The 25,193-nt window shown below is 38.9% G+C and overlaps 1 protein-coding gene and 1 pseudogene across 1 annotated transcript; both read right to left on the reverse strand.

Annotated features, from left to right (window-relative positions):
• Positions 1-3,077: 3,077 nt before the first annotated feature.
• On the reverse strand, positions 3,078-10,567 carry vtg4 (vitellogenin 4). The gene is given in 28 exon segments (NM_001045294.2): positions 3,078-3,328; positions 3,413-3,551; positions 3,646-3,788; positions 3,862-4,068; positions 4,169-4,246; positions 4,336-4,380; positions 4,478-4,788; positions 4,883-5,072; positions 5,937-6,051; positions 6,132-6,317; positions 6,406-6,508; positions 6,599-6,785; positions 6,885-7,004; positions 7,096-7,197; positions 7,287-7,411; positions 7,507-7,604; positions 7,687-7,904; positions 7,990-8,208; positions 8,290-8,415; positions 8,522-8,687; positions 8,769-8,926; positions 9,003-9,153; positions 9,265-9,413; positions 9,507-9,668; positions 9,752-10,003; positions 10,126-10,277; positions 10,366-10,386; positions 10,514-10,567. Coding segments are annotated over 28 exon segments (4,083 nt in total). The 5' UTR covers positions 10,554-10,567; the 3' UTR covers positions 3,078-3,208.
• Positions 10,568-17,918: 7,351 nt separating this feature from the next.
• Positions 17,919-25,193, reverse strand: LOC100330641 (vitellogenin-like; annotated as a pseudogene).

Consider the following 25,193-nt stretch of genomic DNA (forward strand, 5'->3'; position numbering starts at 1 on the left):
ACAAGTCTTCCCAGATCAGAATTAAAGTCAGAACTTATAGTGGGTAAGTCAATTAAAAAAAAAAAAGAATCTAAAAATGTATGATCATTGGGATATTCTGAGGAGTATAAGGTAGAGTAAAAATGGAAAAAGCTATCATTAATATCCTGAAGAGTATATGCCATAGATCCAGAAGGAGCCTTAATGCTAGTAATCATCCTTGAATTACTTAATTGACGAAACTAAATAGCCAATAGTTTACTCGCTCTGTCCCCAAATTCATAAAATGTATGTCCCATGAGTTTTTAATAACCTCTTCTCTTCTTGTGATGTTGATAGCAAATTATATTCTGCTTGAAGACTAACTCTTTCCTTATATAAATGAGGGCAAGGAGAGATGGCATACCGTTCATCCAACGTATTAATAGCCTCTGAAATATACCTAAGCCTAGCAAGTTACTTCTTTTTCACATATGAAGAGAAAGCAATTATTTTGACACGCAGGTAAGCTTTTAATGCCTCCCATAATATAGATCAGGATACATCAGGTGTGTCATTTATCTCCAAATAAATCTTAATCTCATTGGTTAAATAATTAATAAATTCTTCATCTGCCAAAAGCAAAGAGTTTAGTCTCCAGGGCGTAAAGGGGGAATGCTTAATTGGTATTTTAAGGACAAAAGAAGAGGGGGCATGATCAGATATAATAATGGTATGATACATACTAGATGAGACCAGGGGAATGAGACTCTTATCCACTAAACAAAAGTCAATGCGGCTGTCCGAGTGATGTACCGGAGAAAAAAAGGAAAATGTTTTGGAGGAAGGGGAAAGAAATCTCCAGGGGTCTAATAGTCCAAATTGATCACAAAGATTCTTGATATTTATAGCTGCTTTGGAGGGCTGTATAATTTTAGAAGAGTACAGGAGTCCAGGAGTGCGTCCAAGACGCAGTTGAAATCCCCACCTATAATTAATTCGTAACCATCAGCTATTGGAATAGATTTGAACACTTTATTGAAAAAATTGCTATCGTCAAAGTTTGGGGCATAAATATTAACAAGAATCACTTGCTTGTCTAGCAGACAACCTACAACAATCACATAGTGACCATGAGGGTCACTGATAGTCTTTTCACTGGTGAAATTAATATTTTTCCTGATGAGAATAGCCGTACCTCTGCCCTTTGCATTGAAGCTAGAATGTAATTCTTGTCCCCCCCAGCTCCGCCTAAGTTTAATAATGTCTGACTTTAGAATGTCAGTTTCTTGGAGAAAAATAATGTCACCTTTTAATTGCCGTAAGTGAGAAAAAACTTTACCTCTTTTTAAAACATTGCTTATGCCTCTCACGTTCCATGTTATGAAATTAAAATTACATTGATTAAACCTAGATATGATACAAAAAAATAGTTGTAGATAAATGACAAATTACCGAGTTTATGGCAAACAACACAAACATTTTGACTCCTTTCATGATGTGATCAGTGCAAGGTTCAAATATAAGAGAGAAAAACACCGTGTAACCACAACCCCTCCCCCCACCCATGTCACAACCCACATTGAATAAAACCTGTCTGCTGGTATACAAACAACCATAACTCACCAGCTTGTGTTTCTGCTCCAATGAGACAATTTTTTTACAAATAACAGAAACAAGGGACATTTGAACTTGAACTTAAACAGAGTGTGTGACAGAATAAGCCTAAATTTAAATTAACTTAAAGTTAGTCTTTCCAGCTCTCCAACCCTTTGGAACGATTAGGTATATTTAACTCTCCGCTGAGACTGGATGAGTAAATAAATATACCCATTTCCTATCACGATGTGCCTCTACTCATTTGGTGACGGGGGAAGAATTCCTTTAACAAATCCCATAGCCTGCTGCTGACAGTCAAAGAAATGTCTTGTTCTGTCGTGATTTATCCATAGCCGTGCAGGGAATAGCAAGCCGAATTCAATGCTCGCGCCTCTAGTTAAACACCGCTCTCCGTTTCGCTACCTCAGCGCTGACATCGGGGTAAAAGTGAATGTGCGTTCCTTTGTACAACACATGTCCCTTTTCCCTGGCCAAACGAAGAATTAATTCCCTCGATTGGTAGTGATGCATTCGCACGATGAAGGGCCTGGGGGCTTGATTAGGTTTCGGCGGGGGTGCTAGAGAACGATGGGCTCTATCCACCTCCGGTTTTCTAGTAAAGTTTTGCTCTCCGAAAACCTCGAGTAACATAGTTTCAATAAATGCAGACGGCTTCGGGAATGCCAATCACACGTATGTTGTTCCTCCTGGATCTGTTCTCCAAGTCGTCAAGTTTGGTCTTCAATTTATCATTTTCTTTCGACAGCACTGAGCACAAAGATTCCAGGGAAGTAATGCGGCCGGCAACGTCGGAAAGGGTTTTTTCCACATCCTTCAGTTTCTGTTCTTGCTCTAATAGTGATGTTTTTACCGCGGAGATAGATGATTTAAGCTCAATTTCCACTCTGAGCACGGCTTCCTCTGATCTAATACCGCCGAGGAGTTTTCTGATATCTCCCTGGTCCGACATGGCGCCGTCACCACTCTGCGTGTTGCTCACATCCTCTGTAATATCAGCTGCTTTTTTTATTTCTCGGCATGTTGTTTACTAAGGATCGAAAATGGGATTTTTCAAGTCACTTCACTCAATAAGTGCAAAGAAACTTTCCGACCACTCACGCCGCCATCTTTACTCCTCCGAAATCTCATTATTTAAAGAAATGAAGTTGTTTGGGGTAATTGTCATCAGAAAACACTGCAAGTTAGATGTGAATATGGGTTAAAAAGAAAACTCGCACCTTCAAGGTGATATTGTTTATCTTTAAATCATATATTTTGAATATGTTTGAATCTTATTTTGTAGGACAAAAGAAGAAAAAACTAAGAGTGAAAATTGTTTGGTGCAAAATGAAAGCAGTTCATTCCCAGTGATGGGTTGCAGCTGTAAGGGTATCCGCTGCATAAAACATATGGTGGATAAGTTGTTGGTTCATTTTACTGTGACGACCCCTGATAAATAAAGGGACTAAGCAAAAAAAAAAAAAGAATAAGTGAATGAATAAAAGCAGTTCACACGATTCTTACACTTGCAGGTAATTTATTAGCATCATGTTACAAACATCTCAACAATTAGCAGATATTAGTTAAACTGACAGTTCTGCATCAACACATCTCATATTTTCTTGTGAAAATGTAGAATGTTATTAATTTTTCAATCCTCATTGATATATTTGTGAATCCAGGAGAGAAAATCCTTATCAATGGTGAAAGTACCGTCTGGATTGATGGGAACAGTGACGGGGAGGTAAATATCCCTTCTTGACATTGTGATCTAGAGAAATAGTAACACAAAGAGTAAGTATTTTCTTAATAAATCTTTAAATCTAAATCTAAATTTTGAGTAAAACTTTATCACCTCTGGAATCCTAGCAATGACATTCAAGGACTTCTGAGATGGCAAGGCTGCAGTCAGTTCAATCTCTTTCTCGCTGTTCGTTGCTCTTTCAAACCTGAATCCTGTGTCATAAGCTGCATTAAGGATGTACTTAGACACCCTAATTGCAGGAGGAAGGGCAGAGAGGAGCAAATAATTATACCCAAGACATTTTCTACACTATATATTTGTTGTGCAGTGCTGATAATCATTACTTTTTGGCATAGGTGGAGGCAATTTTTGGCAGTCTCTCCCATTCCACTTCTAGACGTGCAGCAGGGTATTCACCCAGGACACCAGCTTCAGCTTTAGCAAAGACTGCATACTGTTTGCACTCCGCACCCCAAGAAAACTTGGCCTGAAATCACATTTGAGTTCAAAGAATGGTACTGAAGTAGAGAAATACATTTTGCCATATGTTCCAGTCTTACAGTAACTTTGTGCTTGCTCAGCAGAGCACCATCAGCACAGATCTTCATGTTGTCGTTTTCTGCAATGGAGGAAGCTATGAGTTGCACTCTTGCAGTTGGTTTGTCAAAGTAAGCAGCCAGTTGGTAGCCCAGAAGCTTCTGGTCAGCTCTAACAGCACGGGCGATGATAGCAAACACAGGTGGAATATCATTTCCAAGGAATCTATTCTGAAAGCAAAAGCAAAAAAAAAAAAAACATTAATATAACATAAAATGGAGCATACATATTATTTGGGTTTTGTTTCATAGACAAAGAGCTAAGACTAACCTTTTTCTGCATTTGTTCAAAGCTAGCTGCAGCGCTTCCACTGCTAGTATCCTTTGTGGCACTATGGGGTGCCAAGTACTGACAGAAAAAAAAAAAAAAACTTAGTGAGTTTTGAAGAAACCCAAAAATTAAGTATCAATAGTAACAATAGAGTTTTGAACAGTTACCCGATCTTTGTGGAATTTCCTAAAAGGCTCCATTATGGTGGCAGTCTAAAAATACATACAATTTTTATTAATTTATTTTATTATTATTGTTTTTTTTAAGACAGATTTTGGCTGCTTTATACAATACTTCCCATGTCTTTACCTTAGACATGCGAGAGCTGGACATGGATGAGCTTGAGCTGCTGCTGCTGCTGCTGCTGCTGCTGCCGCTGCTGCTAGTGCTGGTGCTGCTGCTACTGGTGCTGCGGCTGTTGCGACTGCTGCTGCTGCTGCTTTCTGAAGAGACGGGTGCATTTTTAGCTTCAGTGTCCAGGATTTCCCTCAGTTTCAACAAGAAAGCTTGTCCTTCAGGAGTATCATCATCAATGATGTTGATTTGCTTAAGAAGCCTCTCAGCAGCTCTAGGACCAACTTGAACTTCAAACTCAAGTCTTTCAACTGCAGGACCTTCAGCTACAACCAGAAAAACAAACAAATTATTTAAGTTTTATCTAAAAAAAAAATAAATAAAATTTTAATCATAAGTGTAATAAGCTCTATTTCTCACCTCTTGAAACGGCAGCACGGGCTGTGTGGTGTCCAATTATGTAGAAAAGAGTGGAATTTCTGATAAAAGCAGCATTGTGAGAGTGCACCTCAACACATCCCTTGATTTCAATGTATGGGACAGCATAACAGAGGGTCCTGTCAAATGGAGCAGGAGCTCTCACTGAAGCATCAGGTGACACCTCGGAGGACTAAAAAAAAATAATCCATTGATATCTCTCCACCTTGGAATTTGAAGCAAATGTCTGCATGTTTCCATATGTCTATGTTATAGATATATACACTAGATATCGCACACGAACCCTAAGCATGCATAAATAGCACCGCCACATTTGTACAGTGCTCCCAGGACAAATGTCATTTAACCACACTAGTCAAGACAGTGTGCCAATGTGAAGATGCTGCACTCTAGCGCTGTGTACGGGTGTGGTATTGAGCAAACAAGAAAAACATAGCTCAAAGGCATATTTCATAGGTAAGATTTAGTTTCATTTCGAACTTTTAAGCTAAACAAGTCACGTTATTGATGATAATACAGTCAGTTACTGCATTCACCATATGGCAAAGTAGCACCAACTTGCACTAAATTCTAGGCTTTTGCTAGTTTTGTTGAATAAAATAAACAAACAATGAAAAGGACATATGACAATTAGACACTGCTGTTCCAGAAACCTGTATTATTGTTGGCTAAGTGAACGAGTCATTCATAACAGGGATTCATTTACAAACAAATAGCTCCATCAGAATGGATTATATTAAATTTAACAAGGAGGGTGGATAATACATTTCCATGTACACAAACACACACTCTTTGTTGGAAATGCCCACTGACGTAGAAAAGTGATGTAACGTGATAATTTTTGTTATTAAAAAAAATGTTTGAATATCGATAATCGGGAAAATTCCCAGTCATAGATATATGTAGATATGTGTATATATCTCTTTCGTTGGTCACAGTACAAAAATGTCGGCTCTATTGACACATTCCTTCCAATAGACAACAACAGTGTAGGCGACATCTAATGTGAATATCTATGTGTGCATTTAAAGCTTACCAAATCACCAGCATAAGATGCCTGGGAGTTTTGCAGAGACAATTCAGGTACAAAGGGAACAGACCTTTCAGCACTGTGATCTTCAATGTTTCTGACCACGGCAAGAGTCTCAAAGCTGCAAAAGCATGATAGTTATTGATCATATCAGGAATGGGTGTTCACAACAACAAAAAATCTTTACAGAAATGTCATTACCTTGCAGATGCAATGTGTTCAGGAAGATCAACAGGCAGAGCCTCCACCTTGTAGTTGCCCTTGAGAATGTCTGCTCTTGCTGCCACTTTTCCGGGGGCAATTGTACGGATCTTTCCTCTCGCCATAACAGCAGCTTGGATGAAGGCAGTGTTAACTCCCATCACAGCAAATGTCTGGAGAGCAACACTGAAATAAAAAAATAAGGAGATTCTTTGTAGAATTGTTGTTGTGTACATTACATCTCATCTAAATGAATGTAGCTGTAAAACTGTACCTTGGTCTAGCTTCAGCTTGGAACTGAACATCAGTCTTCTTAAGTTGCTCATAAGTCATGGACTCCAATTTCTCAGGGAGAGCAGGTGTAACGGTGGCCTGAACTTAAAGGGTAAACAGAATGACATCAAACTTAAGAAGTGACCCCCACATATTTGACAAATTAAAATAGAAATTCTAAAACAAAGCCTTACCATTGACACTTGCAGCAGCAACAGCAGCAGTGTACAAACTGAACTCCATGGGCACACCAACTGCAGTTGGCAAGATACGACGCACTTCAGCTGCAAGCAGAGGTTTGGCATACTGGAATGCAATGCCTTCCTGCAAAGCTTTAAGAGCCTCCTTCAGCAATGCACGTGGTTTGGGTCCAGTAACCATCTGAGGATAGTGTTTATTAGAAGCTTAATTCTAATTGTGAGAATCAGTTAAAGAGTTAAAGACATCAGATATCAAGCATATGGTAAGAAATTACTATACCGGTATGGCTTCTTCAATGATGGTCTTGTCAAAGTTGACATAAGCCACTTCTTGTCCAAATACTTTAACATAGGCTGAAGCAAGTGGTTTATCAGTTGGCAAGGCCTTCCAGTTTGTGAGCTTGATGAGAGAGAAATCATGTATACTTTTTGCCTAGTTCAAGTTTATAGTAAAAGTGTAAAATTAAGATACACTGGAGCTTAAAACTTACTGCTCTCAGTGTACGCTTAATCTTTGTGATACGGTCAACACTTTCATCTGCAGCAGGAGATTTTAGAAGAGCTTCATGGATTCCTCCAGTTCTCACACCAAACTGTTTAAAAGGAGCAATTTAGTGAAACTGTATTAAACAGATTTAAACAGTGATTCTGATATCTGGAAAATAAATCTTAAAGGGTTCACCTCAACAACATCAGCAGCGGCTCCAGCCAGGTAGGCACGAGCTTTAGCTACAACAGCTCTGGGCAGGATGGTGGCAGCATCATTGATCATATAGGCACTACCAGCAGCTCCAATCATTAGAGGAGCTTAATGGACAAAGATAAGAATAAGTTTGCAATGTTTTATATCAGAACAATTTTAATGCATATGTTAATTTCCTCATAGAAATTGAAAGTCTTACTATAATAATAGTCCATCTTAAAAGCTCTGCTGTAACGGTAGTTAAGTCTGTCCAGCTTGCAGTTCATAAGCTTGATGGCAACATTAGCTGCACCAGCACTGAAAATGAATAAACATGATTAAATCAGGCTTGGGCTCATTTCGTGTGATGCCAAAATTAGAAATTATTTGTTTTTCTTACACAGATGCCATATCAGGAGCAGTGATTCTGGTCAAGGACTTGATGTGGGAATAGGCAAAGCTTGCAACATGCATGTTTGGCTCAGTCCTCAAAGCTCCAGCAAGACTGGAGATGAGAGCCACTGAAGGCTCGGCCTCAAACAGCACAATACAAGCAACCATACGAACCTCTGGGTGGAGAGCCCTGTCCAAAACAAGCTGCAGGGCAATAGGCTGAACCTGAGAAAGAAAACCAAGTGTGTTTATTGGAAGAAAACATGCATAACAATTACAACAGTTCATATCTACAATACCTGACTCTTACCAGTTTGGGTTCTTTCTTGGCAATGTTTCTCAGGGCCAAGATGGCATCAACCTGGACTCTAACGGGCAGAGCATTAGCTGCAGTTCTCAGTCCAGGTAGGAGCTTCATGATGGGTTTAAGACTTGAAGGGTGACCAGCATTGCCCATAACTTTCAGAGCCAAAGTGATTTCAGGAATGTCATTCTTAGAAACGGCCTCTGTAGCAATCTCATGGATGGGCTGAGGAGTTTAAGATGTATAAAAATTAAGCTTTTGAAGAGCAATTTCATGGTACAAATTTAGATGTAGAGATGCTTTTACCCTGAGGAGCTCGGCAGGGCAAGTGGGAACTGCAATACAGTGCCTGGCAATCAGGGAACCATATCCAAGCATGGCAACTTCACGCAGAGCTGGAACAGTGGAAAATTTCTCGTGCATAGCCAAACTCTGTTTAGTAGGTAACAGAAATTATTAATTTGGCCCAAGCCCTTTGAATGCAGTTTGATTATTGTTGAGAATATTTAATCAACAGCACTTAGTTAGAAATACATACAGCTGTCATTTGGATGGTTTCAAGATCAGCAGAAACCCTTTGCAGAGCAATCACAAGAGTCTGAATGAACTCGGGAGTTGTAAATTCACCAGCTAGAAACTTCTCCTTGATGAATTTTATAATGACTGGTGTACCAACAGCAGGAAGAGCATCCAGAAGCCAGCGCCTGAGGAAATTATTATTTAAAACATATTCACAATGACAAATTGTGCTCAAACTGTATTAATTTATTGTAAACAAATTATACCTGTAAACTGGTTTGTCCTTGAACTGAGACCAGATAGCCTCAATTTTCTCCAAGGTGGCAACACGCAAGAGCTGGACGAGTTGAACAAACTTAAGTGGAGCATCATCATGGACCATGTCTTTATTGTTTGCAACCAAGTGCTTCAGGACCTCGACAATCTAGGAAAATTACAAAAAGGATCATATATCAAGTGCATAAACTAAGAAATTAAGCATTTTATGCTGTGAATTATACCTGGGCAGGTGCATCACTGATCTTCATGAGTTGAATGGGGGTCTGAAGAATCTCAGTTGCAAACTCGTACTGCAGGGATCCACGATGCATGTAATCAGCTTTGAATGGAACGACAGGGGTCTTCTCAATCTCAACAAAAGCCAAGGTTTGTCTGAAACAAATCATTATTTCTGAAACTTTGACTTAATTTTCTAGTTGAATGTGTCTAGAGTGTTGTTACTTTGCTTTAAAAAATGAGATCTCAATAATCACTCAATCATACTTTGCTTCCATCATTGCAGCACCATGAATCTCATTGAAGGGTGAGAACTGATACACTTCCTCAACTGTTGCCTCAGCGATCAGTGCACCATTGTCAGCTGGTTTCATGATGTAGTTATAAGTAGCCGTTTCAATCAGACTCTTGACCCTCTGTTGAGAGAAAGTTAAGTTATTTGACTCTTGACATGTATAGTGGATAGATATTTGAATTATTTCAAATGTTCATTATCCAGTTTTCATTACCTTTGTGCATTCAGCACACCTCTCAGTGTATGCCAAGCCAACATCCTTCATGATTCTCTCCTGGCAATGGCTCAGATCCTTAGACTTGGTGACAATAATGTGGTTGGTTTTTGGATCCTCATTGATGACATAGTGTGTCCTGCACACTCCCTGAGCTCCAGCCTTCAAGAACAAGTCAAATGGTGAGATAGCAGAATTCAAAATACCTCAGAAATGTCCTAAATTGTTTTTTTTTTTTTTTTTACCTCTTGCAGCTCGTAGATGTTCTGGGTCTTCTTGAGGTTGAGCTGAAGGATGTTGAGGATACCTCTGTGCAGGTTCATGACTGTTGGAGAGACTCCTGCTGGGGCGAAAACCTTGCCAACCACACCATTAGCGTACTCAAACTTGATGGGGATCTGAAGCTGAGCAGCCAGTGCTGAGGTGAGCTTAGTGGCAGGGACAAATGAATCCTTGGGCCAAGTGCCAGCATACTCGTAGAGTAGAGGATCCATAAGCTGTAAGGGAATATATCATTGCTTAAGTAACATTTTTATAACTAAGTTTATTAACATTTTATTTTTAAGTGTTCCTTCATTTTGGAACACCTACAATTTCCTCATTTCATAATAGTCATTACCTTCATCAGGTAGGTGTTCTCAGTCACGGCACTGAGGAGAACCTTGCTGCTGACTTTAATACCTGCTCTGGCCAGACCTTCTTGAGGAAGACCTCCCAAAAGCAGAGCCTCATATTTGTACTTGTAGGTCTTATCATGGGCAAATTCAGGAACTGCAATCGGTAGAGTATTTTATTTAGTCAGAAAGAATGCAATAATTGGAAATTACCATTTTACAAGTTGCCAAATTGCTTTACTTACCAAGGTTCATCTGTTGACTCGCTGAAAGAAGGAAAAAAATACACTTTTAAATTATCTTTACTTGTTTAATTTAAAATGGTTTGAAATAACTTAAGAGAAGTATTTTAAGAAAAGTGAAAGGATTCTAAGTTAAAAAATCGTAACTTACCCACGAGGGCTACAGTCAGGGCAAGCACAACAGCTCTCATGGCTGGTGGTTTGTGACAAACTTCTTAAACCATTGGATCTTTTATAGTAATTTCTTGCTGACAGTTTTAATTTGTATGTTAATTATTAACTGATATTACTGTATGTGCGTATCAAAAAGTACCTACAATGTGAGTCAACATCATTATCAATTAGAGGTTAGGTTACCCTGGCCCAGCATGTCATTCTCCAGAACATGTTCAATATCAGTTTCATGAAACAAAAACTTTTGTCACTTTACTTTAAAACCGCAAAATTAATTGTTTAAATACTTCTTAAATATAGATCAGAATAATATGCTTTATTTTACATAGACGTTTAAAGTGAGTGATGATTGATTTTTTTTTAACCCAAATTTTTGAATGAATAAAATCACTATTTGCAAAGTGCAGAATCAGATGTAACACCTTAATGCTGCCACACGTTTAATACCACAGTACATTATTACTTTATTTTAAATGCAGCAGTATTCTTTATGAACTTGCCCATGATTTAGAAACTTGCCATAATTCCTAACTCCAATAATTTTGATGCCTATAAACTTAACAAGTCCCGATTTTCAATTTGATTTAACACGTTGGTCACCCATTTCTTTTTATGACAACATTAAATGCTCATTGCTTTTATTTTTAATCATCTTTCATTATAGTTATTTTATTATTCAGCATCTACCTGTTAAATACTCCAGAGCTTAGTAGAACAACAAACATGTATTGTACATTGAATAAAATGACCATGAAGTTTTATGATTTTATTGGTTTCTATAACATTTTTGGCAGAAAAGCACACACCATGTTATGTTGCAGTGTTACAAAATTAGTTTTTTAAAGGGCCCAGTGCTGATGACATTGAGGTCAAGGACTATTTCTGTGTTGGTACAGGGCAGACAGACAGTTCAGAGATTTCTTTTGATTGTGTCAGGTCAACCATAGATGACCAGCAATGGCATCTATGACTATTCCAGAACAGGTGAAGAGTCCAGTGACAGTCCCCATGTCAGAATGGCAAAAGGTTCATATTTGGCCTCTCTGAATGTGATCAAACAGGTTGAGGTTTCACCAAACTTTACCACATTTGAAAAAGCTGTATCAGACTTTCTATACTGACCTCATGATGTGTTGCTTTTAATCAGTATGTCTGAAAATTAAGTACTTACAGGAAGTGTGGGAACCTTGATATGAAATGGCACTCCAATTAATTCCTCATAACCCTTCTTGATTTTCATTTAATTCTCTGGTGTTGCTTATAAACATGGTTATTAGGGGTTTGACGAGGCGCTTAATCAATGAGACATGAGATTGGGTTCACGATACGAGATTTTTACAGAATTTTTTAAGAAATCTTAATAATGAAATATATGATTTGAAAATATTTTATTCAACTGAAAAAGAAAATAAAAGTTGCAAAACCATTTATGTGCTTTTTAAAAATCAACTTGTTATGAATGCTATTTTACTTCATTTTGAATAAATTCTATGCAGTAAAGGATATGCAAACACTGCTAGATATTTTGCGATTATATGAATGGAAAATAAATATTTTATTCTACTGAACAAATATCACAAAATGTAAAACAGTTCAGGGGATTTTTTAAAATCAACTTGTAATGAATGTTATTATGGTGAAACAGTGGCGCAGTAGGTAGTGCTGTTGCCTCACAGCAAGAAGGTCGCTGGGCTGTTCTTCCTGTGTTCGCGTGGGTTTCCTCTTGGTGCTCTGATTACCCCCACAGTCCAAAGACATGTGGTACAGGTGAATTGGGTAGGCTAAATTGTCCGTAGTGTATGTGTGTGTGAATGAATGAGTGTGTGTGTGGATGTTTTCCAGGGATTGGTTGCGGCTAAAAGGGCTGCGTAAAAACGTGCTGGATAAGTTGGTGGTTCATTCTGCTGTGGCGACCCTAAGGGAATTGGGTAGGCTAAATTGTCCATAGTGGATGTGTGAATGTGTGTGTGGATATTTCACAGAGATAGGTTGCGGCTGGAAGGGCATCCGCTGCGTTAAGACTTGCTGGATAAGTTGGCGGTTCATTCCGCTGTGTCGACCCCAGATTAATAAAGGGACTAAGCTGACAAGAAAATTAATGTAATTAATTTATCTAATCTAAAAATTAATCTAATCTAAGAAGCAATATTTTGAATTCAATACAAGGAGGGTAAAATTGGGGTGATATGATTATATTTTCTAGACCTGGTAAGAACTCTGGCAGCTGCATTTTGTACTAATTGAAGTTTGTTAATAGAGGATGTTGGGCAGCCAGCAAACAAAGCATTACAGTAATCCAGCCTAGAAGTTATAAAAGCATGGACTAGCTTTTCTGCGTCTGAAATGGATAGCATACTTCGTAATTTAGCGATATTTCTCGGATGAAAGAAGGCAGTTTTAGTGACATGGGATATATGATTTTCAAAAGTTAAATTGCTGTTTAATATGACACCCAGATCTTTTATAGTAGTGCTAACGCTAACTTTGTATCCCTCTAATTGTAGATTGAGTTGTGAGATCTGCTGAGTTTGAGTTTAAGAGAAGAAAATTGTTGGTCTTCCAGTCTTTAACATCTCTAATACACTCAGCTTAGACAGTTCAGATATCTCATCAGGTTTAGTTTAAATATATAACTAGGTATCATCTGCATAGCAGTGAAAGCTGATTCCATGTCTTCTAATAATGTCTCCCAGTGGTAGCATGTAAACAGCAAAGGGCCTAAAACTGATCCTTGAGGCACCCCATACTTTACTGGGCTGACTTGTGAAGGCTGTCCATTAATATTCACAAATTGGTAACGGTCAGTTAAGTATGACTTAAACCATTGTAGAGCCTGTCCCTGGACACCTGTAGACTTTAAGCGATTTATAAAGATATCGTGGTCAATGGTGTCAAATGCTGCACTAAGATCGAGTAAAACTAATAGCGAGGTGCACCCTTGGTCAGCAGCTAAGAGTAGATCATTGGTTATTTTCATTAATGTGGTCTGTACTGTGATCAGGCCTGAAACCTGACTGAAACATTTCAAAAACATTGTTCATCTGCAGAAAGGAGCACTGGGTGGAAACAACTTTTTCTATTAATTTAGACATAAATGGAAAATTTGAAATAAGCCTATAGTTAGCTAAGTTGCTGGGGTCCAGTTGTGGTTTCTTAATATTAAGCTTAATAACAGCTCGCTTGTAAGAATTTGGAACATGGCCTAAAGATAAAGAAGAGTTGAAAACGTTAGAAAGAGGTTCTCCTATAGCAGGAAGCAATTATTTCAGTAATTTTGTTGGAATTGAGTCCAACATACACGTAGCTGGTTTGGAGCTATTTATAATTTTATCTAGGTCTTCCTGTTCTGCAGAAAGTTTAACATCTCCTATTTTCTGTCCAAGCCTTCTATTTTTAATCACTGAAAAAAATCATGAAGTCATCACTACTAATTTGCGGTGGAACATTTTGTTTTCAAAGATGACCGATTATTTGTTAATCTAGCAATGGTGTTAAATAAAAATTAACTAAATAAAACCCTGACTGGGAGATCTGGCAGAACAAAAATTGTATTCTATATAATAATAAAAGATAGAGTTCTGATATTGTCATCAGCCTGTCACAAAACAGACACAAAGGTTTTATGTTTTTACATAAATTTAAAAAAAAATTTTTTTTACATTTTTTGTTTTTAATTTTTGACTTGCAGGAGGCAGAATGTGGCTGTGTTGATGGTTTGGTGCTTGTGGAGGATTTAGCAGAACATGGCTGTGCTGATGAGGGAACTGATGCTTGTGGGGGGTTGGCAGACAGTACCAGGAGAGGCTGCTTTAAGTGCATTTGATTATGCATTACATAAAGGGTGGTGCGGTGGCACAGTGGGTAGCACTGTTGCCTCATGGCAAAAAGGTCTCTGGTTCGAGCCTTGCTCTATAGTCCAAACATATGCAATATAGGTGAATTGGGTAGGCTGAATTGTCCGTAGTGTATGTGAATGTTTGGGTGTTTCCCAGTGCTGGGTAGCAGCTGGAAGGACATCCACTGCGTAAAACATTTGCTGGATAAATTGGTGGTTCATTTTACTGTGACAACCCCAGATTAATAAAAGGACTAAGCCAAAAAGAAAATGAATGATTATGCATAGAAGATGTTGACAGATGTTTGATATCTCTGCCTTTGCTGATTACTCTTTTGCACACATTACATACAGTATCACTTTGGTTTTATCTGCAGCACTGTCTGTAAAATGCTTCCACATAACTTGAGCAAGTTTTTTTTTTTTTTTTTGGCTGGTGGAGGACCAAGAAATGGCTCAGCAGCAGCCTCACTTTTTTCTATTAGGGTGCCAAAATCCATGTGACGAGTTTCAAGTAAGTGGCGGGCAGATGTGCTTAGGGTTACTAGCCTATAGCATATATCTTGCTGTCTGCAAAAGACAGTAATTTAAAGGGGTGGTCCACTACGATATTATATTTTAAACTTCAGTTGATGTGTAATGTAGCTGTGTGAACATAAACAGCATCTCTGAATGTAAAATATTCAAAGTTTAATGCAAAGGGAGACCTTGATTTGTACAGAGTTAGCTTAGCAACGCCTACAATTAACGAATTTTGGGGACTACAAAAAATACTTCCGCCCCCTGTGAGATCACAAAAGTTCGTTATTGCGCATCCCACACTGCGCAGGTAAAGGCCGTGGCCAGAGGCGCTGTAACGTTACTGCAGAGAGAGAAATGCCATCCTGCTGTTTCCACAGAGCTGTTCTGTTTCTGTTGTTGGGCTTCCAAATGACACGACCCAAACACAGAAGTGCTTACAGTTCAATATTAATTATGTTCCAGAGAACTATAAAATACATAGCAAGCATGATTTGACAAAACACAGCTTCCAGAATCTCTCCCAGTTCAGTGCTGGATTCAGTTAAAATCTCCTCAAAGATGGAGCAAGGAGACGCTGTGAACTCTGAGTCATGACCTGTAAGTGTTTTTATTTGTTAAAATTGATCATGACATGTACAGTGTCTAACTTTAACGGTGTGTTGTAGCAAAGATGTAAACAACGGGAAATTATGGTAACCGCTAACGACTTAGCTAACGTTACAAATCCATATTTATCAAACGGCTGTAAACGCACACACACACATACACATACACGCACTCTTGGCCAGCACCTGCGTCTCTCTGTGTGAGACGGCAGAATTTCTCTCTATAGGCAGCTATGCTATGCGTTTTACAACTCGGACAATAAAGTCGCAAAAGATATGTGAACGATTCATGTTACTTACACAGGCATATTCCGCATATGCATGAAAGACGTCCTGTAACGCATTGATTTAAAAAAAAATACAGCAATGATTTCCCAACTGGAGTGTAACATCAAAAACAAATCAATCCAGGCTCACAAAGGTCTCATCTCACATCTTGTGCTTTATTCTGTCACCACAGAAAATAACTTAATCCGAGCATGAGAGAAAAAGAACAATAAAAATCTCTCCCGCGCACATGCGCTTCTCGTGTTACAAATACTTCATCGTATACACGCATAAACACACTAAAAGGCACAGAAACAGTTAAAGGAGCCGCATCCCATTTTCACTCGTTACAGACACGTGTTGACTGACTGACTGACTGACTGACTGTTTACACAAAACGCGCGTGCTTGTCAGGGCGTGACGTGAAGCCGATCGGCGTATCACAGCATATTATGATGATGACCAATCAGAGTCACTTGAGGGTGGGCCTTTTAGAGGAACTAGGAAATATGACAGTCGTTTTCATGTTAGCTGAGTAGCTGTGTATAATCAAAGTGAGATTTATGAAAAAATAACACGATTTCCTTCAAGTTAAACATGAGCACACATTGCTTTGCATCTTATTAACACAACCAAGCCTTAAAAATAACATTCTGGACCACCCCTTTAAACGTACCATATAACTCCCACATGTGCATACAATTCGACAACTACACAAGCATTATTTTAACCTTTATAACCAAACGTTAATCTGTCAAGTCTATTGTCCAAATTATCGCACAACAGAGCTACGTAAACAGAGCACCCGATTGCAGATGACAATATTAGCAGTGTAATGGAATAATATCCTGATGAAACTCCGCTTCAACTCTACTACACGATTATAGACTGCCTCCGGGACCCAGTTAAGGTACAAAAATAATCATACAGTGAAGTATTTTTTCGTTCTGGCGAGCCTTCTCTGTTGCTGTGTGGAGCAGCTTGTGTGTCACCTTTTACCAACCCCCAACTCCTAAACGTCTCACTCTTTGCACTGCGGTCTCAAGAGGAAAGGCAGCTTTTTGGCTGCATCTACACTGTACTGTTCAAGTGACTTAGTTCCAATTTTTTTTTCTCCCATGTGGCACAGACCGGATATGGCACATGTACGAGTAAGCAGGAACAAACCACATGGATTCCGATTTACTAAAATCAGATTTAGGCCTTGTTCATATGTGGAAATGTTTACGATATGAATCAGATCTGTGTTCTCGTGTCTGCAGTGTATTGGTGTCTGCAGTGTATCGGATTTTCACCTGTCAATGCGAGTCGTGCCTCATTACCATAGCGAATGATGTCAAGTCTGACACTTTCTTTTCAGAACAGACTTCAGCAGAGTCCCAATGTCAGGGTTCTGCCACTCTGGTCTTGTAAATTCTTGTTTTGGTAGCAGAGCTCGGACACTAGTCCTGTCTGGTCCTGTTTCTGTCTCTGTGTGTGCGCTCGCTGTCATGAGTGTACGCAGAGTGTGCGCGCAGAGTGAGGCAGCCGCGCGGGCTCTGCATCCCTTGGACGCGCACGCTCTTGTACTCGTGTTTGTGTTTTCGTCTGTCTGCAGCGTTGTGTTTCATTCCCAGCGTCTCAGTCTAGTTGGTTTCGGTTTTGGTCGGCGCTGGGATGAAGCATGCATGCTGCGTGTGTGAGCGCACAGTGAGTGTTTTCATTCATCGTGTGCTCGTGTCTTGCGTCTGTTGTCAAAGCACGTGGCTCTGTGTTTACATTGTGGTCACGTGCTTTTGTCGTGTGCTTCAGTGTTGTGTTTGTGTTGTCATGAACATGAGGTTAATGAGTTCTCTCATTGGCTGCATGTTCTTGTCCTGTGTTATGTGAGCGCATGGCTTGTGTTGTCTATCTGTGTCATGCGCTCTCCCGTCTATTGTCTAGTCCAACCCTCTTTGTTAACTCATTATTAGTATGTCATGTTCACCTGTTTGTGTCAATTTACTTTTGCTTTATAATCCCCTCATGTTTTCAGTCCTGTGCCAGTTCGTCGTCTAAACTCCCCATGTGTTCCTGCTCTTGCTCTTGTCATGCCAGCAAAGTTTGTTTGTTAGTGTCATATTTTTCCTCTCGGGTGGTTTTTGTTTTTCTTTTGTTTTATTTTTATTATCAATAAATCATCCTGTTTGCACTTGAGTCCTCGCTCCCTCATCCCTCCTGAACCCTGACACCCAAACCCTAAATTTTATTTAGGAGGACTTAAACAACTTTTATATTGTCATATAGCACAGGTATTTAAGCATGTTAACAAGAGTAAAAGAGCGCAATGTCTGCCACATAACCAATATAAACTAATATAAAATTAGTGCATCACATGCATAAATCACGCCATAGACATTACATTAAGATGCCTAAAGGTTTAAAAAAGCCTATGTATAAAAAGAACATGGACAAATGAGAACCTTTTTGTCATAAATTTTAGTAAAACAGCTTGTCAAAAGCTGTGAACAGATTACATATAGGAACAGAGAAAAGAGCACTCTTTAATTATCAGCTGTTAGTCAGCACTTGCTCTTTTTTTCTTGTTCATTGCACCTTTGCTGTGTGCTGTGTAAAAGCAGACGATCAGATACGAGTCATTTTTAAAAGATGATGTAAGCAGGTCATCAAAAAAAATTGGATACAGTCACAAAATCTGAATTGATCTGCAGTGTAAATGCAGCTTTTGAGACAACATTTTTCTTGTTACCGAATACAAATATTTTTTTCAAGTATTAGTTTGTAAAAAAACACACTATTCATGCCTTTCCATGTATATAAAGAGAGATCATCTGCACATGATAACATTATAAGCTGAAATTATTAATTTTGTTACATTTATTTTTGGTCTGTTTACAGCAGAGTATATGAAGTAAACAGCAAGTAAAATAGAAAAATAAAGTCATAAAGACCAGACAACACTACAAGCCGGATTTGAGCTAAACTATTTGGACTGAAAAAAACTTCACTGTTAACCCCCTTTATGGTTTATATTATTTTTAATCTTAGAAGAGAATAAAAAGTAAAAAAAAAAAATATGTGAGTGTAAATTATTTGGTGTAAAATAAATCAGTTCACACAATTAGTACACTTGCAAGGTATTTATTAGCATCACATTACAAAAAGATACTGATTAAATTGAAAGTTATAGATGAACACATCTCCTATTTTCTTGTGAAAATGTAGATTGCATTTCATTCCTCAATCCTCCTTGATATACTTGTGAATCCAGGAGAGAAAGTCCTCATTAATGGAAAAAGTTCCATCTGGATTGATGGGAACAGCAACGGGGAGATAAATATCCCTTTTTGACATTGTAATCTAGAGAAACAATAACACAAAGAGTTAATTGTATTTTCTTACTATATCTCTTTGAGTGAGTCACAAGGAAAGAAGGAAAACTATTTCACCTCTGGAATCCTAGCAATGAAATTCAAGGACCTCTGAGATGACAAGGCTGCAGTCAGTTCAATCTCTTTCTCGCTGTTCGTTGCTCTTTCAAACCTGAATTGTGTCTCATAAGCTGCCTTGAGGATGTGTTTAGAAAGCCTAATTGGGAGGCAAAGAATAGAGAAATGCAGATAAACCAGTGACATTTTCTACACTATATATTTGTAGTTTAGTGTTGATAATCATTACTTTTTAGCATAGGTGGTTACAATTTTTGGCAGTCTCTCCCATTCCACTTCTAGACAGGCAGCAGGGAATTCACCCAGGACACCAGCTTTAGCTTTAGCAAAGACTGCATACTGTTTGCAATCCGCACCCCAAGAAAACTTGCCCTGAAAGGAACATTTTTGTTCAAAGCACACTGAAGGTACTGAAGTAGAGAAATAAACTTTGCCATATGTTCCAGTCTTACAGTGACTTTGTGCTTGCTTAATAGAGCACCATCAGCACAGATCTTCATGTTGTCATTTTCAGCAATGGAGGAAACTATCAGTTGCACTTTTGCAGTTGGTTTGTCAAAGTAAGCAGCCAGTATTCTGAAAGGATAAAACAAATAAAAAATAAAATGGGGCACATGGCATATTTTGGTTTGCTTCATGGGCAAAAAGCTGAGACTAACATGTTTCTGCATTTGCTCAAAGCTAGCTGCAGCACTTCCACTGCTCGTGTCCTTTGTGGCACTATGGGGTGCCAAGTACTGCAAGCAAAACAACTTGACCAACTTGAACTTCAAACTCCAGCCTTTCATCTGCAGGACCTTCAGCTACAGCCAAAACAGCAAACAAATAATTATACTTTTATCTGTAAAAATAAAGTTTCATCAATGTTACAGTCTCTCTCTCTTCTCACCTCTTGCCACTGCAGCACGGACTGAATGGTGTCCAATTATGTAGAAAAGAGTGGAATTTCTGATAAAAGCAGCATTGTGAGAGTGCACCTCAACACATCCCTTGATTTCAATGTATGGGACAGCATAACAGAGGGTCCTGTCAAATGGAGCAGGAGCTCTCACTGAAGCATCAGGTGACATCTCAGAGGACTGAAAAAAAAAACTCTTTCCACCTTGTAGTTTGAAACAAATGTTTACATGTTTCCATATGTCTATGAGTGTATTCAAAGCTTACCAAATCACCAGCATAAGATGCCTGGGAGTTTTGCAGAGACAATTCAGGTACCAGGGGAACAGACCTTTCAGCACTGTGGTCTTCAATGTTTCTGATCACGGCAAGAGTCTCAAAGCTGCAAAAGCATGATAGTTATTGATAATTTCATGAAAGGGCACTCACAACAACAAAATTGTAACAGAAATGTCATTACCTTGCAGAAGCAATGTGTTCAGGAAGTTCAACAGGCAGAGCCTCCACCTTGTAGTTGCCCTTGAGAATGTCTGCTCTTGCTGCCACTTTTCCGGGTGCAATTGTACGGATCTTTCCTCTTGCCATAACAGCAGCTTGGATGAAGGCAGTGTTAACTCCCATCACAGCAAATGTCTGGAGAGCAACACTGGAATAAGACAATAAGGAGATTTTTTTGTAGAATTGTTTTTGTGTACATTAAATCTCATCTGAATGAATTTAGCTGTAAAACTGTACCTTGGTCTAGCTTCAGCTTGGAACTGAACATCAGTCTTCTTCAGTTGCTCATAAGTCATGGACTCCAATTTCTCAGGGAGAGCAGGTGTAATGGTGGCCTGAACTAAAATGATCAACAGAACAACATTAAACCTAAGAAGTGACCCCCACATATTGGAAAATAAGATATGGAAATTCAAAGACATAGCCGTACCATTGACACTTGCAGCAGCAACTGCAGCAGTGTACCAACTGAACTCCATGGGCACACCAACTGCAGTTGGCAAGATACGACGCACTTCAGCTGCAAGCAAAGGTTTAGCATACTGGAAGGCAACTCCTTCCTGCAAAGCTTTAAGAGCCTCCTTTAGCAGTGCACGTGGTTTGGGTCCAGTAACCATCTGAAGAAAGTGTTTATTAGAAGCTTAATTCTAATTGTGAGGATCAACAAAGTTAAAGATCTCAGATGTAAAGCAGATGGTAAAAAGACTTGAAATACATCACAATACCAGTATGACTTCTTCAATGATGGTCTTGTCAAAGTTGACATACCTGTAAGCCACTTCTTGTCCAAATACTTTAACATAGGCTGAAGCAAGTGGTTTATCAGTTGGCAAAGCCTTCCAGTTTGTGAGCTTGATGAGAGAGAAATCATGTATACTTTTGTGGCTCTTTCAAGTTTATAGTAAAAGTGTAATATTATGTTACACTGGATCTAAAAACTTACTGCTCTCAGTGTACGCTTAATCTTTGTGATACGGTCAACACTTTCATCTGCAGCAGGAGATTTTAGAAGAGCTTCATGGATTCCTCCAGTTCTCACACCAAACTGTTTTAGAGGAACAATTTAGTGAAACTATTTTAAACATTAAGCTGGATATCTGGAAAAGAAATCTTAGATGACTCACCTCAATAACATCAGCAGCGGCTCCAGCCAGGTAGGCACGAGCTTTAGCTACAACAGCTCTGGGCAAGATGGTGGCAGCATCATTGATCATATAGGCACTACCAGCAGCTCCAATCATAAGAGGAGCTTAATGGACACATAAAAGAATAAATCTGCACTGTTTTATATCAGAACATTTTTTGTGTATTTTAGGAAACATCAAATACCATTAATTAATTTTATAATTTCTTCACAGGAAATTTGAAAATCTTACTATAATAATAGTCCATCTGAAAAGCTCTGCTGTAACAGTAGTTAAGTCTGTCCAGCTTGCAGTTCATAAGCTTGATGGCAACATTAGCTGCACCAGCATTGAAAATGAATGGCTGTGATTACCTCTGGCTTGTGCTTGTTTCATGTGATGGTAAAATAAATAAAACTAAAATAAAGGATAATTTTTGAAGATTTTGAAAAGATTTGTTTTTCTTACACAGATGCCATATCAGGAGCAGTGATTCTGGTCAAGGACTTGATGTGGGAATAGGCAAAGCTTGCAACATGCATGTTTGGCTCAGTCCTCAAAGCTCCAGCAAGACTGGAGGCGAGAGCCACTGAAGGCTCGGTCTCAAACAGCACAATACAAGCAACCATTCACACCTCTGGGTGGAGAGCCCTGTCCAAAACAAGCTGCAGGGCAACAGGCTGAACCTGAGACAGGAAACATTTTTTTTATTTTTTTTTATTGGATGAAAACATGCATAACATTTACAGCAGTTCATCTCTACAATACCTGACTCTTACCAGTTTGGGCTCTTTCTTGGCAATGTTCCTCAGGGCCAAGATGGCATCAACCTGGACTTTAATGGGCAAAGCATTAGCTGCAGTTCTCAGTTCAGGTAGGAGCTTCATGATGGGTTTAAGACTTGAAGGGTGACCAGCATTGCCCATAACTTTCAGAGCCAAAGTGATTTCAGGAAGGTCATTCTTAGAAACGACCTCTGTGGAAATCTCATGGATGGGCTGAGGAGTTTGATACATGTAAACTAATTAGACTTTTGAGGAGCAATTTTATGACATTAATTTAAATGAAGAGATGCTTTTACCCTGAGGAGCTCGGCAGGGCAAGTTGGAACTGCAGTACAGTGCCTGGCAATCAGGGAACCATATCCAAGCATGGCAACTTCACGCAGAGCTGGAACAGTGGAAAGTTTCTTGTGCATAGCCAAACTCTGTTCAGCAGGATACAGAAATTATTAATTTGACCCAAGGCCTTTGAATGCAGTTTGGTTATTGTTGAGTATCAACAGCACTTAGTTAGGTATACATACAGCTGTCATTTGGATGGTTTCAAGATCAGCAGAAACCCTTTGCAGAGCAATCACAAGAGTCTGAATGAACTCGGGAGTGGTAAATTCACCAGCTAGAAACTTCTCCTTGATGAATTTTATTATAACTGGTGTACCAACATCAGGAAGAGCATCCAGAAGCCAGCGCCTAATACAATTATTATTTAGAATATTTACACAATAACAAATATGTACACAATAACTAATTGTGCTCTAACTGTATTATTTAGTTGCACAAAAATTATACCTGTAAACTGGTTTGTCCTTGAATTGAGTCCAGATTGTCTCAATTTTGTCCAAGGTGGCAAAGCGAAAAAGCTGGACAAGCTGAACAAACTTAAGTGGAGCATCATCATGGACCATATCTTTATTGTTTGCAACCAAGTGCTTCAGGAACTCAACAATCTAGGAAAATTAAAGGAAATACTGTTGTGTATTTCATATATCAAGTTCAGTTCTTTGATTAAGAGATTAAGCATTTAATAAAGTAAATTATACCTGGGCAGGTGCATCACTGATCTTCATGAGTTGAATTGGGGCCTGAAGAATCTCAGTTGCAAACTCGTATTGCAGGGATCCACGGGGCATGTAATCAGCTTTGATTGGAACGACAGGGGTCTTTTCAATCTCAACAAAAGCCAAGGTTTGTCTGAAACAAATACTTTTTCTGAAACTTCGACTTCGTTTTTAAGGGGCTAGGAGTGGAGTAACACTGCTTGTGTTACTCTACATATATACTGTAACTGAAATCACATAAATCATACTTTGCTTCCATCATTGCAGCACCATGAATCTCATTGAAGGGTGAGAACTGATACACTTCCTCAACTGTTGCCTCAGCGATCAGTGCACCATTGTCAGCTGGTTTCATGATGTAGTTATAAGTAGCCGTTTCAATCAGACTCTTGACCCTCTGATGAGAGAAAGGTAGGTGATTTGACTCTTAACATTTTTAGTGGGTAGATATTTTAATTCTATTAGGTATCCAAGATCCTTAGACTTGGTGACAATAATGTGGTTGGTTTTTGGATCCTCATTGATGACATAGTGTGTCCTGCACACACCCTGAGCTCCAGCCTTCAAGAAAAAGTCAAATGATAAGATTGCAGAACTCAAAATACCTCAATAATCTTTTAAGGATATTTTTCCACCTCTTGCAGCTCGTAGATGTTCTGGGTCTTCTTGAGGTTGAGCTGAAGGATGTTGAGGATACCTCTGGGCAGGTTCATGACTGTTGGAGAGACTCCTGCTGGGGCGAAAACCTTGCCAACCACACCATTAGCGTACTCAAACTTGATGGGGATCTGAAGCTGAGCAGCCAGTGCTGAGGTGAGCTTAGTGGCAGGGACAAATGAATCCTTGGGCCAAGTGCCAGCATACTCGTAGAGTAGAGGATCCATAAGCTGTAAGGGAATATATCATTGCTTAAGTAACATTTTTATAACTAAGTTTATTAACATTTTATTTTTAAGTGTTCCTTCATTTTGGAACACCTACAATTTCCTCATTTCATAATAGTCATTACCTTCATCAGGTAGGTGTTCTCAGTCACGGCACTGAGGAGAACCTTGCTGCTGACTTTAATACCTGCTCTGGCCAGACCTTCTTGAGGAAGACCTCCCAAAAGCAGAGCCTCATACTTGTACTTGTAGGTCTTATCATGGGCAAATTCAGGAACTGGAATGAGTAGAGTATTTTATTTATTCAGCAAGAATGCAATATTTGTAAATTACCATTTAACAAGTTGCCAAATTGCTTTACTTACCAAGGTTCATCTGTTGACTCGCTGAAAGAAGCAAAAATACATTTTTAAATTATCTTTATTTGTTCAATTTAGATATAAATAAAAAAATAACTTATTATCTGCTGGATTCATTGTTGAGTTGGTCGTTCCGTCACGTTTCAGGATTAAAACAGGAACAAAAACAGGTGTAGAATCCAAGTGCAGATCTTTAATGTGAAAGTGCAGCAACAGTGTCAAAATCCAAAAATCAAAGTAACAAATTAACAAAAAAAACAAACAATCGAGCAACTCAAACAGATTAAACTGGGACTAGACTTTAACACTAAGACAAGATACAAGAGCAAGAGCAAGAGCAAGACCAAGATCAAGATCAGGAACAACACACCAACAATGACAAGGACCAACTCACAAAC

The sequence above is a fragment of the Danio rerio genome, chromosome 22, assembly GCF_049306965.1.
Source record: "Danio rerio strain Tuebingen ecotype United States chromosome 22, GRCz12tu, whole genome shotgun sequence".
Classification (NCBI taxonomy): Eukaryota; Metazoa; Chordata; class Actinopteri; order Cypriniformes; family Danionidae; genus Danio; species Danio rerio.